The sequence below is a fragment of the Mus caroli genome, unplaced genomic scaffold (assembly GCF_978045245.1).
Source record: "Mus caroli unplaced genomic scaffold, Mus_caroli_1 scaffold_5, whole genome shotgun sequence".
In the NCBI taxonomy this organism is placed as follows: domain Eukaryota; kingdom Metazoa; phylum Chordata; class Mammalia; order Rodentia; family Muridae; genus Mus; species Mus caroli.
Window position 1 is genome coordinate 55,830,615 of NW_028227260.1, and position 16,723 is coordinate 55,847,337.

Genomic DNA, 16,723 nt, shown 5'->3' on the forward strand with positions numbered 1-16,723 from the left:
TAAAACATCGTGCTAATAGCAACTTGGGGATGAAGGGGTTTGTTTGACCAACATTCCCATGTCCCAGTCCATCATTGAAGGGAGTCAGTCAGGTAAGGAACTTAGACAGGAACCCAGAGTCAGGCATTGAAGCAGAGAGTGTGGAGGAACACTTCTTGCCCTTGCTTTCCATATACTCAGCTTACTTTGTTATACAACCCAGTACCATGTGCTCAGAAGTAGCAGCACTTACTGTAGGTTGGGTCCTCTCTCATCAGTCATTAACCAAGAAAATTCCCCACAGACTTGCATTCAATCTGATGGAGGTGTTTTCTCAATGGAAACTACACCCCTTACTTGGTAACTATAGTTTGTGTCAAGTTGACAGAAAACTAATTAGCACAAAAATTCCTTCAGACCAAGGGATGATTGTATTCCCTCCCTCTCTGCTTCCCACAGTCTCTCTCTTCCTCTATCTTCCATGGCCACAGACTCTGATTAGGTGGGTTCATATTCTCTCTCACCATTACATCCCCATCCTTTCCCAAGCTGCATCTTCAGTGGGAAAGGACCATTTCCCTTCCATTATAGGGGAGGACTGCTCTTCACTTAAGTGTGTAGTACATTTCCTTCCTTTTCTGTCTTGAAAATATGTACTTTGGGTCATGAGAAGGACCTAGTAGTAAAAGTCTGGTTAGTTAGTTGTTTCCTATGACCAATATATTTTTGTTTTGGTGTTTTTGAGGCCTATGAATCCTCCCTCCAACCAAATGAATTAGGTGAACTATAAAATCAGGCTCCTTGCTTTATCATATGCAAGTTTAGACTAAAAATTTTAATTTACTGAATACTCCAGTGTTTTCATAGATGTTCAAGATAAACTGGTGAAATCACATTTTATTCGAGAGAATACCGAGAGACGTAAAATAATTGGAGTGAATGTGCTGTGAGAAAAATGCTTTATTTCATGTGATATTTGTTGGAAAGGACATAGGGTAGGTGATAGTGGGTAGCAGGTATCTTAGGATGGTTACATTTGAGGGTAGTGCCAGAGTATGGTGGAACAACATCTCGCTAAATGTGAAGAAGCGGGAGTTACAGAGCTGGAATGTAGAACCTTTTCATATACACAGGGCGGGTCAGAGCACATCAGAGTAGTTAAACACTAGTGTAATATGTGGTAAAAGCCCAATGGAGGCTGTATGAAAATTGTTGCTGCCTACTTCTTTGTGGTATCACTGCACTTCTATAATTTATTATATTTAAGCTTTCAGTCTTTTGAAATATTATTTCCTGAGTTTGAGGATTGCTTTTTACTTCTGTGGGAAAATATGCATCATTTAATTTGTTTATTGGTTTGATGCGGTTGTATGATTCATCAGCTTTGATGATCAGACCTCAAGCTGAAGGGCTGGGGAACTTTAAAAAATAATAAAATGAAGCATTAAATCTAGGACACAGAATGTTCTGTGTGTAAAAATAGATTAAATAAGAATAATGTATTAATATGAGCCCTGACCATTTTTCCTCTGATCTCTCTCCAACCTCTCAGGGCCCTGTGCCCATTACTTATCTTATGGAGCATAGACAGTCTCTTTTTACCTCCAGGAAAGATGTGGTTTAAGCAGTGACCCACTGTTTCTTTTCCCCGTGCAGAACGGCACATAGTTTTAGAAGTGAAAACACTACTTTACATTTTATAATATGAGTTTAGGGACTATTTTCAGATATTCTTTGTATGTTTTTCACTTTAAAACACTAATACAGTTGAATTTTATAATTTCAGTATTAGTATAAATAAATATAATACTTTTGTAAGTAAGGTATTAGATGAAGGGATACTTTGTATTGCACTGGACTTGTCTTGTGTATATTATATCCACACAGTACAACAGATGAATGACCCTGAAGCCTATCTTCTTTCTTGTTACATTAGTTTTTAATTAAAGAAAACAACTAGTTGGAGGCAGTTACTTTCTGTGAAATGTAATGAAGATTTATTTTAGAAGTGACCTTCACTTTATTAGCTGAAGCAGTAATCAGCAGAATTAATAGAATAATCAAATTATATACAAACTCATAAATCATCTTGAATAGTGCTGTCAAAAGTTCAGCTATTAATGGGTCCTATTGTTTTGCAGCTGTATTAAAAAATTACAACTGCTGATTCCTACCTTGATAGGAACTGAAATTGCTTTTTTAAAGGCTATGTATGATGAGGGCTACAAGCCAAAATGTTTCATGACTCTTAATTGATCTATAATACTATTTGATGTCACCAGGGCAAAGTTGAAGTTCAGTCCAATGTTGGTAGGCAGTTTCAGTAAAATCTGACTCATTGTTGGAACTGTACTCTACTAATTAAGCTTATATTGCTTTCCTGTCTGTTCTTTGGGGTTAATAACATCAAAGGGTTCGGATGTACTCCAAATATACACAATCATCTGAAGAATATATTGTATGGATATTATGTTGCTTTGTGAATTTTCTTTCAGCTCTTAATTGTAGTGGCAATTTAATAACTGAACCAATCTCTAAATTTGAGTTTTTCCTGCCTTTCTGAAACAATTTCTGCGTTCTTAACTTCTATTAAAATGAGAGAAGTGAGAAATTCTCACTGAGAATTCTTGGGGCTGAGCTGTGTCTGTTTCACGTATGGAACAGTAGGTGTTGACCATGCTTGTCATAGAGTTGATTATACTGAAAAATTAGCCCTAGTAATGTTTCTGTGCAGTCAAGCATTACATTCTGCCAGAATCTATTAAAATGAAGTGAATTTGGTTTTGAAAAAAGGCCAAGGCTTGGGAAACTAGAAAACAAATGTATTTTTTTTTTTTTTAGAATAAATGTGTGATATGAGTGTTGTATATGCTCGAAAATGGCATTTTTAAATGGAAATTTTTACAAAGAAAGCCCTGCTCACAAGAATTTCTGTACTTTGTTGTCCTTAGTGAGAAACATACATTTGAGAGATCTCAGTATTCTGCTCTCTGTTTCAGTATCTTTGTGCTAATTTGAGAACTGCAAAACTTATGTAAAGTGTGAAGATTATTTTGATATTAACTGGCAGGTAACTAAAAAAGTAACTTTAAGATATTTTGAAATGTGTGAACATTCTAAATAGGTATAGATTCATAATGAAGTTTAAATTTTAATTAATCTTAGATTTTTTAATCTAAAGAAAAAATGATTTAAGTCAGAAATCACAGACGTTTCTAAAAGTCCTTTATTGCTAGAATAGAATGGATATGAAAAATCCCTATTGATTTTTCATTAAAAAAAAAGAAGAAAATGGCCATCTCAGGGCATAAAGTACAATTTTCTATTTCTATATATTTTAAGTTTATTTGTATCATGTATATGGTGGAGGTCAGGTGGGAGCCCAGGTCTGTATCTGGTGTCTTTCTGTGTCCCTCCCTGTTCACCTCATTTTTTGAGACAAGTCTCAAATGTGGGACATGATGGTTACCTAGCCAGAAAGCTGTTGGGACCATCTTCCCAGCCCCCTTTCTAAGTCTTTCAAAGATAGTTAAGTGAATACACACGTCATCTCTTTGATTTTTTTTTTTCCCAGTTCATGCATCATTCAAGTATCCATTTGCCTAAAAACCTTCCACCTTTTCTTATGTTTTTCTGCTTTTTATTTTATTTTCCTTTTTTCTTTATTTTTGAGTTTGAGGCAGGGCCTGTATGATGCAGACCTGATTGTCCTGGAACTCTACGGAGACCAGGCTGTCCTCCCACTCACAGAGATCATGCTAACTCTGCTTCCTGAGTGTTGGGATTAAGGCATACACCTTGCCTGGCCTTTTCCCTGCTTTTCAAACTCTGTCCCTCTACTGAAACAATTTTAGTCTCAAATTACTCTACTTCGTAGGTCTTCAACAATCTCTGACCATTGGAAACAATCTACTTTTTAGGCAAGCAGATTAAGCTCTTGCAGGCTCTATAATAGAGAACCTTTTCAAAAGTTTCCTTTTCTTCTTAAATTCTGTACCTCCTCTACTGAATGCATACTGACTTCCTTTTCCTCTAAACTGCCTTGTGTAATCAGGACTGTACAACAAGTCCTGAGAGTTTCGTCTTTAGTATTCCTCCAATTATTACATGAACACCATCTTTCTTATGCTTACCAGAAAGCTAAACCTATGAATTATTCTTTCATACTCATTCTAAAGTTAGAAGAGTTGAGAAACTGTGGCAGGGTGGGTAGTAAGGAGTAACTGCTTGATTTGTTTTCAGACAGATGTCCACCCGTAGGTGAATAGCAGCTGACCTCTGTCATTTCAGTCCCTGGCTAAGGAGGTCTGAAGGCCTTAACTAGGATTTGCCTAACACAGCTGGACACTCTTTGTTTTTCTTTGACTATATAACTTCATGTATACTATCAAAGGATAAAACATGAAAATACTGTGTCTGGGGTCACAAACAAACATCTGGGTCCTGATGGAGTTTTGAATCATCTCACTTTAATATGGTAACATTGTTTTGAACTCCTGCTTTAAGAGGGGGCGGTTAAAGGAAATGAGTTGCCATATGGGTAGAAAAGTTATACAAGAAATTGCTCAGGAATGACAGAGCATTAAGGCAAACAATTAATTGAGCATGAGAGTCAGCTTTCTAATAAATAACCGAAGAGTGAAATTCTTGGATGTAGAATCCACAGGAGGAAAGGTTTTTGTGAGAGAATTATACTTTGACATTCCAAAAGTTCTTTGACATGGGTAAATAAGATGTGACGAACAGGGAGCCAGTGAACATTTGAATTTTCAAAACACCTTTGATAACATTTTAACATCAAAGACCACATTTAAAAATAAATGCTCTCTCACCATGGGGTTGGGGGTAATGTTCATGCATATAGATCTGGTTTAGACATGGGAAGGAAGGAATGAGGGAGGGAGAGAGGGAGGGAGGGGATGGTTTAATTGAGCTGTTACTACTTGCACAGTGAGCTTTTTATAGAAACAATGTTTACTGTTTTTTTTTTTTATTATGAACTATTTTTCTAAATGATAGGGAGTTAGCATCGTAACTTCCCACTGAACTGGTTATCTGCTTTCCAGTTTATAGTCAAAACATAGGCATTTATTATAGACATAGTAAATTTCAAAATTGAGGAATATTAACTAAAGGATGATTTCATAAGTACCATGTGGAATAGGTAGGAAAATAACATGAACAGCTCTCTGCACACTTTCCAAATAGTGAAAGGGATCTGGAAGTTATTATACAGGTCAGAAGATTGGAGTTTTGGCTAATCACTAAATTTTTATTTAATTTGTTTTTATCAAGAGTTTAAACTTAACATAAAAAAATCATGATTTTGTTATGGCATTTTAAGAAAAATATGGAATTATACATTGTACTTATTTTTCTTCATTCCCCACTGCCTCCCTTCCTGCCTTCTCTTGCTGCTAATTCCTTGTCACCCATAGAGTTCCATGTCTGCTCTCCTGTTACATAGATTCCCTTACCTTGGCCTTTCCCTCCCAACTTTATTAGCTCTTCTCTGATCTCGTAGCCTCCTTTTTACTTGTATGTCCTGCACATGCGTGCACACAATTTCATGCATACACAATATTAAATTTATATTTATCTAAGGAAAAGTATTGATATTTATCTTTCTGCATCTGGCAAACTACACTTAACAAAATGATCTCAAACTGCCCATTTTCCTGCTGCCATAAGGAAAGCACATAACAAACAATGCCTGGGAGGATGTAGGAAAGAATAACCTATATGCATTGCTGGTGGAAATGTATACGTACTGCCACTGTGTAAGTTAGGATGGAGGTTCCTTAAGAAACTGAACATAAAAGAACATATGGCAGTTAGTGACTGCTGAGAAAGAGACAACCAGTCTTCTCTAGGAAGAGTCCTTTAATTGGTTAACCAGTACTAAGTGGTTATCTGTTAAATCATATGCATATGAGTAACAGTAAACAGATTCTCTCTCTCTCTCTCTCTCTCTCTCTCTCTCTCTCATGTGCATGCACGTGTGTGCACACTCATGGGTATACATGTAATAATCATTAGAGAAAGTATCATAAGTGAGAATACAGGCATCACAGTAATAAAAGGTAATGAAATTGAGAAAGAGTGAGGGGGGATCAAAGAGGAGGTAGAGGGGGAAAGAAAGATGGTGGAGATGATGTTAATAGTATTTATGTATGAAGTTCTCAACAAAATTTTAAAAATTAAAAAAAAAACATGGAAGTAGAACTATCATTCAACTCTAACACCCTTGAATATATAATTGAAGGACTATTAAACTAAAATATCACAGAGCTACCTACGTATGCCTGTTGTTATTATACTGCTCACAATAGGAAATAAATAGGTTTAGATGTCCTGCAGCAGATAATAAATGTGGTGCATATATACAGGAAAATTTAGTTGTCATATAGCTTAGGTCATTTTTGTTTCTGCACTCAAATTTGGATCACTAGTTAGCAAAATGGAAAAATAAAGTTTCACATAAGGATTACTCGAACCAGAAATGTACTGGTTTATCCTGTACACTGCCATACCCGAGAAAGACTCAGAGAGAAGATACTGACCAAAGGCAATTGAATATTAGTCTGCCGAGGTTTTTTTTATATATTTGAATTTAAAAGTTCTTTAAAATAATTTTTAGTAGATCTGCCACTATAAAACTATGATGCTGTTAGTGATAGGTGTTTTGACTGAAAAGTTAAATATTACTAAGAGTATGTCTCCTCCTGTTGGTATCACTATAATAAGCTATATTAAGGAGTTTACTAAGTTGTGAGAGTCGGAGCACTTGTACAAGCATATGAACTGAAGATCTGTAGCCTAGCATAGGTCGAAGCATATAAATTGACCCCCAATTTTTGAAAGGCTTTATTTTTTAAGGCTTGAATGATGACTGGTGTTCTATAATTTATGCTAAGTTATTCTGAACCCCTGGTGCAGTTATTAATAGAGATCTGTTTCTGTCATCCAATACATAGTTTTATTGTGACTTTCCTATAGAAGGTTAAATTTAAGGACAGCTGGAAAAGCTAGGCAAAAAGTGAATATATCATCTACAGAATGGCACCAAGAACAGAAGATGCAAGATATATGGCTAAGATGTATGAAATAAAGGCAGTTTCTGGGAGTGAGTTTTTTGAAGGCTCTGCATTCTCTTTGGGCAGCTTTTTCTAAGTTAAGCATGATGATTATGCCTTGTAAGAGTGACTGCAGTGACTAAAGGGCAGCCTGTTTGCCCACAGCTTGATTTCCTTGGGACTGAAATCTGTCTGAGCAGCCCCACTGAATCAAGATACATGTACCTGATAATTTATTAAGTTATCAAGAATTCTGTGTTCTTCCTAACCCATGGTGACTTCTTCAAAGAACATAAACTAATCTGTGTATACCCCATGTGGAAATGAGTGTATGTACAGTGTTAAGTACTGATGTTGATAAAGGGCCAAGAGACAGTGCTTATTGGTAATGGTAGCCGTTAACTTTCTCTAGTAATCACTCATCTCTGGATAGAAGATTAAAGTAAGTGTCCCTAGATGCTTCTTCACAGCAATGCCTGTGCAGGAGGCTGATCAGGCTTGAGAAGGTGCATTTAGTTATTACATGTTTCAAGGGAGACACTATGCTTAGACCTTTATTAGTTTCTTTGAACTGTTCTTTGGGAATCAACATTCTATATCCAGTTCTTTGGCAGATGTATCTTACTTATTTGTGGCCCCAGTCTCTCTACTTCCTTGTCTCCATCGTCACTACTATGCTTCAGGTTGTTTTCATCACTCATTCCATTGATGGATGACATCACTAGCCTTTCCCCCTTCTCTCATCCTTTTGATGATTTTTTTTTTCATTAAGTAGCAAAGACCATCTTTAAAAAGCAGACAAACTAACTAGAAATCCAATATTTTTTTTTTCCTGAGAAGAAATAAACAACTGTCTTTTTACCCCAGAAAGGGTACCAATGTCAGACCGAAATATGAATCCCTCCCCTCCCAAGGTTAACACAATGGAATCAGTAGATTTAATTGGGTTTGCCTTTATGAACATCAATGATGGGTTTATCTGTAGAAACATGGATAACTTTTGGGTGGCGACAAGAAGGGAGGAAAAAAAATGCCCCAATTCTGGCCTTGTATTATCAGATCCCTTGCTTCTTTTGTGATATCACTTTATGTAATTTTTATCCCCTATATTGTAGCCCTATTAGTCATTGTTTTGCTCTTTCAAATACATTGAGCCATGTTATACCACAGGTGCTGGTGGCGATTTGCTCTGGTTGAAATATTCTTCCTCCACATCTTCACATGGTCACATGCTTCTGTTTATTTGATTCTTTGCTCAAATATCAGTTCAGTTTGTCTTACGCTCTCATTCCCAAAGCATATTCATCTTAAATTGTTTTAATGCTGTCAGGAATCTAGTTGTTTCATTGCCTGTTTTTTACACTTGAAAAGTTACATACCAGCAGGGACAGCTTTGTTTTTGGTTTTGTATCCTAACTGATTAGGCTCATATCTACTGGACAGTAGGCCTAATTCCATAAATATTTGGGAATGAAGAGACAAATGTCAGTGCATGTTGTGATCAACACAAACAGTACCATCGGCCCATTACATATCTCTTTCTGGAAGATGGTTGCATTGACCAGGTGCCTATGTTGTTTAAATGCTAGTAGGAGAGAAAATACAGACCATGAACAACTCAAGCAGATTGCTACACACTTTGATCAATGTAGGCCAGCAATTCGCCATAGGTCATGGAATCTGAAAACTTTGTCTCTTCACTTCAGGAGGTAGTAGCTAACAAGCTACAATATAGTGACCACTTAGGATGTTCAAGGCACCCCACTTTGCCTTAATTCATTCAACTCTGTAAACAACTCTGTGTGATAAGTTATGATCGCCATTTTATTATCTCAAGAACTGAAACATAGTCACAGAACTAGTAAATGAGAAACAAAGAGGACACAGACACTGTGACTCCATAGCTGATGTCCATATTGATTCCATAGCCATCTCCAAAAGCTGATCTCTGTGATTTGCATATTGTGACTACAGTTGGACACTTGATTCCTAATGACCTGAAAGGTTTAATGGTGATGACTATTGCTTGACAAACCAGCTGCCTTCAGGTTCTGTCACTTTGATCAATATTATGAGTGGCTTGTCAGTTTTGCTATACTACATCGCTGTGAATAGAACACATTGTTGAGTATTTTTGTTGGTGACATCATTATTTCTTTTTGGTTTCATTTTTTTATCCTGTTGAATTTAGTCAATAATGGACAGTAAAAGATGGAGACTAGGGTAGGATTGTAGAGATATTGTTTTTCTTGAGGGATTACATTTGATTCTAGGGCAATAGGAAGTTCAAAGTTGGGCTGGGTGAAAAAGTGGCTTAAATATTAGATGGAATTTTGGGGAGAAATGGTGCTGTGACTCTCATCTTACCCACTTTTACCTTTCTGGAAGATAGACCCACAGCAACAAAAATATGGAGCATTCATTTGTGACACCAGTTGGAAGGATACTAAATGCCAGGAAAGGGTAAGAAGTTAAGAATCATGGTGTAATTGAGATTGCAATAAGTAGTATAATTTGAATCAGTAAGCACAATGTAGTTGTATACTTATACATGTTGTATATAATCCATACACGTGCCATGTGGTGTGTAATAAATAGTAAGACTAAAGGTGTGTAAATATAAGAAGCACTAAGACTTTTGTCCTTTTATGTACGTGTATATAAAGTAGACACAGGTCCATGTAGTTCTCTTCTACACTCATGTTTCAGACTGGCCTGTACTCAGTGAACATGATAGAAAGCTCTGTGTGTAGTTTTAAATATATTGCTCTAATACATGTTTATCTATGCATGCAGTTAGAAGAAACACTGTCAAATGTTGTGCAGACACAGTGCTGAATTATATACCATGATATTTAGGAGACATACTTAGGGGCATTGTGGTTTTATCAATGTACTGTGCAATCTGGGTGTAGCTAAGGTACACTGACAGTGATCAATGGTTAGGTTTTTCTCTTCTATCCTTTTTGCAAATGACGTGATATGTGTTCAATGAGAAAAGTTTAATCTTTTTGGAGGAGCAAAAAGATCCAATATTTATAGTATGTCAGTAGATTTTTCCTTTAGTTCCTCAATACCTATACACTTACTAAACCAGGTAATTTTTGATGAAATATGGAGGCCTCTTGTAGCCTAAATTTCCCCAAATGAAGAACATTCATTTGGGCTTTGAGTCTAGTTCAGCTTATCTGTGGGAAGTAGACCAGTGATGTTTCATGTGGTGAACTCTTTGATTATTAGCAGGAAATCGACAGTGAAGATGGTGTCAACCACCTTGGTCATGACTTCCTGTGTATCAGTACTCTCTTGCCAAAATCAGAAGGCTGAATAGCACATGGCAAATGCAGCTAAACAGTCCACCACCAGGAAGATTATTTTTTCTAAATCTCATTAGAATCTGTTAGATTATAATGTCTTAACATCAGATATACTAACAAATATTACTGCACAATTTGTCATCCTATTGGTGAGCAAAATTAACAGGAAGAAAGACTGTCCTACATAAAATGTATAGTCTACAGGTTCTTAACCATGTGGAATTTTGCTTAGTGGCTCTATTATGTCCTTAACTGCATTATTCTAATTTTCTCAGTGTAAAAATAAATACAGGTTTTCTTGTGCACTGATGTTGTATACCAGAAGAATATTACCTAACCCCTACTCTACTGTGGCTTAGCTGCTTATGTGCATCTAAAAGAATTCAATTTGGAAAGACATGAAAATATTAAATCCTATTCAATGAATGTCATTTATCTCCACCATTGATAATTTTCATTATGTCCTATATAGATTATGAACTACTTTTCAATACAGACTAAAATAAATGACATCAATATACTCAAGATTTGCCAAATCTCAAAATGTGGCTGCATTTACTTTAACTACTTTTTAAAGCTTTACTCATTTTTATTTCTATGTATATCTGTGTGCCTCCATATTTGCAGCATGTGCATGTAGTTTTCTGGGGAGACTAGAAGAGGGTATCAGATGGCCTTGCTCTTGGAGTTATAAATGATTCTGAGCCTCCTGATATAGGTGCTGAGAACCAAACCTCTGAAAGAGCAGTAAAGAAACTAAGCAACTGATTTTCTTCACTGTAACTTTCATTCTCTACTTTCCTAGATACTACTCCAGTGTATTTACTTCTAGTTTCCTCTTAAGTTTTGTACATTACATATTTATGTATCGTTTTGATGTATAGCAAGATTTTTGTATATGAAGTTGATTTTTTTTAAATAAATGATGCCAGTCAGGAGTGTTCTTTCCAAAATTTCTGTTGTGAATCAGCTTTTGCATTTTAAAAATACAACAACTAGTAGAAGAGATTAGCATTCATGAATTTTTATTATTTATGCTGTTCCCTTGTATGATATGAGAATTTGGACAGTTGTTTGTATGTTTATAGGGTATAGTCATCACAAACTATTCACACTTCTAAAGCCAAATGCATAGTTGTTAGTTTTCCAAGGTTGACCTCAGGTATAATACTTAGTTTGATGGACTTCTTTAAAGTTGGTATGTAATAGTTTTGTTCATTAGAGAGAATGGATATAGAACTAAGTTATGCAAGGCTTATGGGGCAGAGCACTAAGGAATTCCAAATTGTAGTTTCTACCATGTTTCCTCACTGAAAGATCAGAATATTATATCTCTCCAAATGCAGGTATATGACCAATATGTATGGTCAACCAAGAAAACTCAACTTGACCATCAGTTTTTTCAACTTTTTTTTTTTCCTGAAACTTCAAAACTTAGGCACAGCTTCCCTTGTAGCTGAGATCAATATCCACCCTTTTGGAGTTTAGTTGATATTTATCAAATGACCCAAAGTTCTTACTCCAAATCAAACTGTTGACCTGACCACTCCCATCCTAAAAACTATCTGGTCCACCCTGTCCTGTCCCTAAATTGGTTACTTAAAGCTATCTTTTGAACCAGTATCTCTAGGGAAACAAACAAACAAAAAACCAAAAAAACCACTTCTTTCAGGCCTGACATTTAGAGGGCATAGAGATGACCCCCCAGAAGGTGGAAACCATGGCTAGATCTTAGATCTTCTTTAGTTAAACTAAAATTACTTATTGCACATATAAATGTTAATTTGTTTGTGAATTCTCCTCTAGACATGTTGGATTTATATTGGTACATAAACCCACTATTTTAAAATGAACATATGAGTAATTCCGAATATCATATACTTTATATCTTCTTTACACATATTACTTTGTTTATTCTTCAAATGGGATAGCATTGGAAATGTAATTGAGGAAAATACGTAATAAAAAATAAATAAATTAAAAAAAAAAGAAGGCAAAAAAAAAAAATAAAAGCTACCTGTAAATTTTTGGGTAGAACTTAAAATACTGATTCATCATGTCACCAGGAATTAGTAAAAAAAAAAAAAAGAAGAAGCTTATGTGAATAAATGGCAATATAGGGCTGGTGTGGAGCTCATTATCCTATTTCCATGGTCACACAGCTGGTATGTGGCATAGTTGGCATATGAAGCCAGGCAGTCAAAATTCTTCCTTAACCCCTATGCCTAAAATGTGCAGGAAGAAAAAGTTGTACATATCTTCCATGCGTATAGCTAGGATTACCTAACATATTTAAGCAGCAGTAAGATTTGCTACTCTGAAAAGTATGCATTTTCAACTTTACTGTAACAAATTTTTATTTTTACTGAAAGATTTAATAACTACTATTGCGTCTCTACATCTTTTCTTAACTATTACTTACCTTTTACCTTTCTTTTTTTTTTTTTTACATGTTTAAATGTTTAAAGTTCTATATTTTGTCGATTGTAGGCTGAGTTTTATGTTTTCTTGGAGAATCTGTCTCTGACTCATATCTTCCTATATTCTTGTCTAGTGTTGCTTCTCAGACTTAACACTTGTACCTTTCCTGGAATTGCTTCTGAACACAGTGTGAATCAGAGATGATTCTTCTGATAAATATAACCTGTTGTCCCCAAATCTTCTTGCCACGGCCCATTTTACCCTGGTTCATTTCCATGTATACATATACCTATATGTTAACTTTCTTTGTCTGCTCTAACTGACTCAATAGGATAAAACACCACCAATTTATTATCTTACATTCCTGGAGGTCAGCAGTCTGAAAGAGACCAGCAGGGCTGCATTCCTTCTTAGGGCATGAAGGAAAGCTCTGTTCCTTTCTTTTTCTAGTTTAAAAAGGCCACCTGCATTCTTTGGCATGTGACCACCTTATACAAACAGCATCACTCTGACCTCTACAATCATCTGCACGTCCATGTGTCTGACTTTAACCTTCTTGTTTCTTCTTTTGAAGCCCTTGTAATTGTGTTGTGCTCACCAGGATTATCTGATTGCAGGAACCCTAATGTTATGTAATTGTAAAGTCCTTGATGCCATGCAATCTCTACAATTAGGGTGTGGACATGTACTGGTGTGAATATTCAGTCTACCATACTTCCTGATATTGCATTGTTCTTTTTTCACATTTTTGATTAATTCATTTTAAGCATACCTATAACCTCTATTTTGTCTAAATAAGGACTCAGACCTTGAGTCCTGCTTTAACTTGTGTCTGCAAATTCTCACTTAGGGCTTGGTATGTTTCTTTCAGTGCTGTGTAATTGTAGGGTTTAAAAGTCATCACTGTGGGACTCTTAAACTGTGAAAGTAGTTGAAATCTAGAATTATCATTTACCCAGAGCCATCTTTCTTGATATTTTCTTGGTAATGGTGTAATTTCAAATTTATGTCGTCTGTGAGTGTAGCACCCTGATTCTAATACAGAGGTATAAGCTTCCTCTACCCTGAGCTTAGACAAATCAGCATTCTGTTTGTCTCCCTGCCCCAGTAGGGAGTTCATGTCTTTCCTCAGTCATTTTACAGAGGTGTATTTCTATAACTAATCAAATGTCATGAAAGATGATTTCCTTTTCTGCTTTGTTTCCTGTCCAGATCTTAAAGCTTGTTCTTCCTAAATGGGTGTTGATTAGCCAACGGACGCAGTATACTCCTTACAGCATCTGCTGCACTCACTCATGCTGTGTTCTGAGGTTTTAGTTTCTAGTTAGCTCTGGCTCCTAGACATTTGCTTACCTCTATAGTACCTGACATCTTCTAAAGCCTTCCTTGCTCAGCCTTTCTTTCCCCTTCTCTGAGTATCTCATGTATTTCCTCGGAAGGATGCTTTATGCACCTTAGAAATGCAGGAGCTCATTTTAGGGGGACATTTAACTCTTGCTTAGGAACACTTTCAACTTGGTTACAATTTTAGATATCAATATTATACTATTAATAGGGATTCCTTTGTTGCATAAAGAAATTGCTAATATTACATTACATCTGAGAAATTTTAATATAGATAGTGAACATTATATATGATCAGATTTCTTTTTTTTTGTAATGCCAATTAATATGTGTTAGATACCTAAATATTTTTACCTTAGTTTCAACCCAATTATCCTAATTCTCATATTTCTGTTCTCTTTCCAGAATGTGTGCTGTGTTTGGTGGAATCTATTGTCTTCGCCATTCTGTACAGTGCCTTGTAGTGGACAAAGAATCCAGAAAGTAAGGATGCTATAAGTAACCTTCTTATATTTATACACCAGACAGCGGTGAATAATATAGAAGTTGCTTTTTTAAAAGTGATTCTTGAAAGATCCTCCTTGGTATTAATAACCTATCAACCTTGATTAAAAGTAATTTGTGTTTAGGTCTTCCAGAACAAGTAAAGTGAGTCCAGAATATAGAAACTAAATTAATTCCCCTGCAATATGACTATAGCTCCTGATCATTCAAGCTTGGAAGACAAATCATTTCAGCTGCCGGGGGTAGGTGATGAGTGATGTTAGTTTTCCTTGTGGCCTTACCTCCTCTAATTGATTTTCATCAGATGACAACAAAGCCCTCTGTTATTGCATTTTTAAAAATGGAGCTCACCTAAAGACTCATCAGATTAATCTCTGCTGATAATGCATGTCACTTCAAGAGAAAAGACTTTAATGAGTTTTTAGGTAGATTGTTGTCATAAACTATGCTGCCCTGTTATCTGAGGATAAATTCTTTTACAACAGAATCAGCCTACAAGCTGGATGAGGGCTAAAGTATGAGTTTACCCACTTTCTTACAATAGCTGAGCACCATCTATTTACATGTTTTGTATTTTAATTATTTTTTCTAGAACTTATTATTATTTACTAATACATACTCTTGTCTGAATTAAATTTAGGTAAAACACCATTGTACAATTTCTAAGTAGTACCTTGAAAAAGAAAAGGCTCAACTGGATAGAGTTTTAGGAGCTGTTAAAACTGTTATTTTTTCTTCTTTCTTAGACATTCTCAAGTACCTACTGACCTATATTTTATAGATAATTATTTTAGGACTATATTAAAAGTGTTGTTGAAATTATAATATAAAATCTTAAATGGCTTGTTTCTTTATGTAGTAATTTTGTAGAGTCTAAATGGGAAAAATTGGCCATTAATTTCTCATAAGTGGATTATAGTGTTATAAGGAGTTAATTTAGCTAAGATTTAGTTCTAGAAATAAGTAATACAGAGGAACTTTCCAGCTTTATGCTGTAAAAATTGACACATGATGTTAACTTCTTATAAAGTATCATTAGCAACAGTACAGAATCATACTATCTAAGTAAAAGAGGTGACAGTATACAAGGGATTATCACTAAAGTCTTTAGATTATTCAGATTTTGGCATGTAAGGTAATGAAGGAGCGGTTGTCTTTACGCCTCACAGTTTGTTTTTCCTTATACAGTGACTTTGAAACAAGAAGGCTTCCCTGTGACAGAAAGGCAGATAACGACTTGCTTGTTTGGTGTTTATTTGCTTAGGTCATTTTTATCATCTTTGGGCACTATTCCAGTACCACATGTTAGTCTCAGTGACATGAAGAATTTGCATGGATCATATTTCTTGGCTCTTTCTTGCTTGCTTGCTTGCTTGCTTGCTTGCTTGCTTGCAGAATAGGTATGCTAGTACTGTAATAGCATTTGTTGAAATAAATGATGCATTTACCTTACCTCTGACTTATATTTATGAAATATTCTGAACAAACTATCAACTTTCATGAACTTACACTGATTCTAGTTAGAACAGAGAGGTGAAGACTAAAGGTCTTAGATATCATAAGAACCTCCAGACTGGCAATTTTAAAACTGTAAAGTGATAAGGAAATTGACTATTCTTTTAAATATCCCCAGGAATTAATTTTTTTGGGGGTTGGTTTGTTTGCAGTTTTGAGATAGGTTTTCACAGTGTACCTCAGATCACAGATGCTTGTTACCACGTTTGGATGGAAAACCACTTATAAGCAATAGCCCAGTAGAATCTAATGTAGATTGTTTTAGATGACATTGAGAAACAGTGCTCTGTAGGGTGAATTTAAAGATTTCGGCAAGAGTACTGTATTCCATGATGAGCTTGGGAATCCTAATATTAATTTATTCTAAGGCTTTGTCCCGATGTACTTGTCTGATATACTGGCAGTATGAACTTTACGTAGTAGGCAAGTTGCTTCTAGTTTAAAGTCTTTCGTATCATCACACAAGTCCCAAAGCACCATATTTATTAACAAAACCCAGTCCTGCAATAAGAGGGGTTATTGAATAATATTAGTGCCATGAATGATAGCAAGTCCTTTATATGGCAA

The 16,723-nt window shown here is 35.6% G+C and overlaps 1 protein-coding gene across 1 annotated transcript in view; it reads left to right on the forward strand.

The window, feature by feature from the left end:
- The window catches only part of Chm (CHM Rab escort protein), a 136,270-nt gene that overhangs the window by 80,285 nt on the left and 39,262 nt on the right, over positions 1 to 16,723 (forward strand). Inside the window, exon 9 of the mRNA XM_021153427.3 lies at positions 14,543 to 14,620. Coding sequence (XP_021009086.1) covers positions 14,543 to 14,620 — 78 coding nt within the window. The remainder of the gene's footprint in view (positions 1 to 14,542; positions 14,621 to 16,723) is intronic.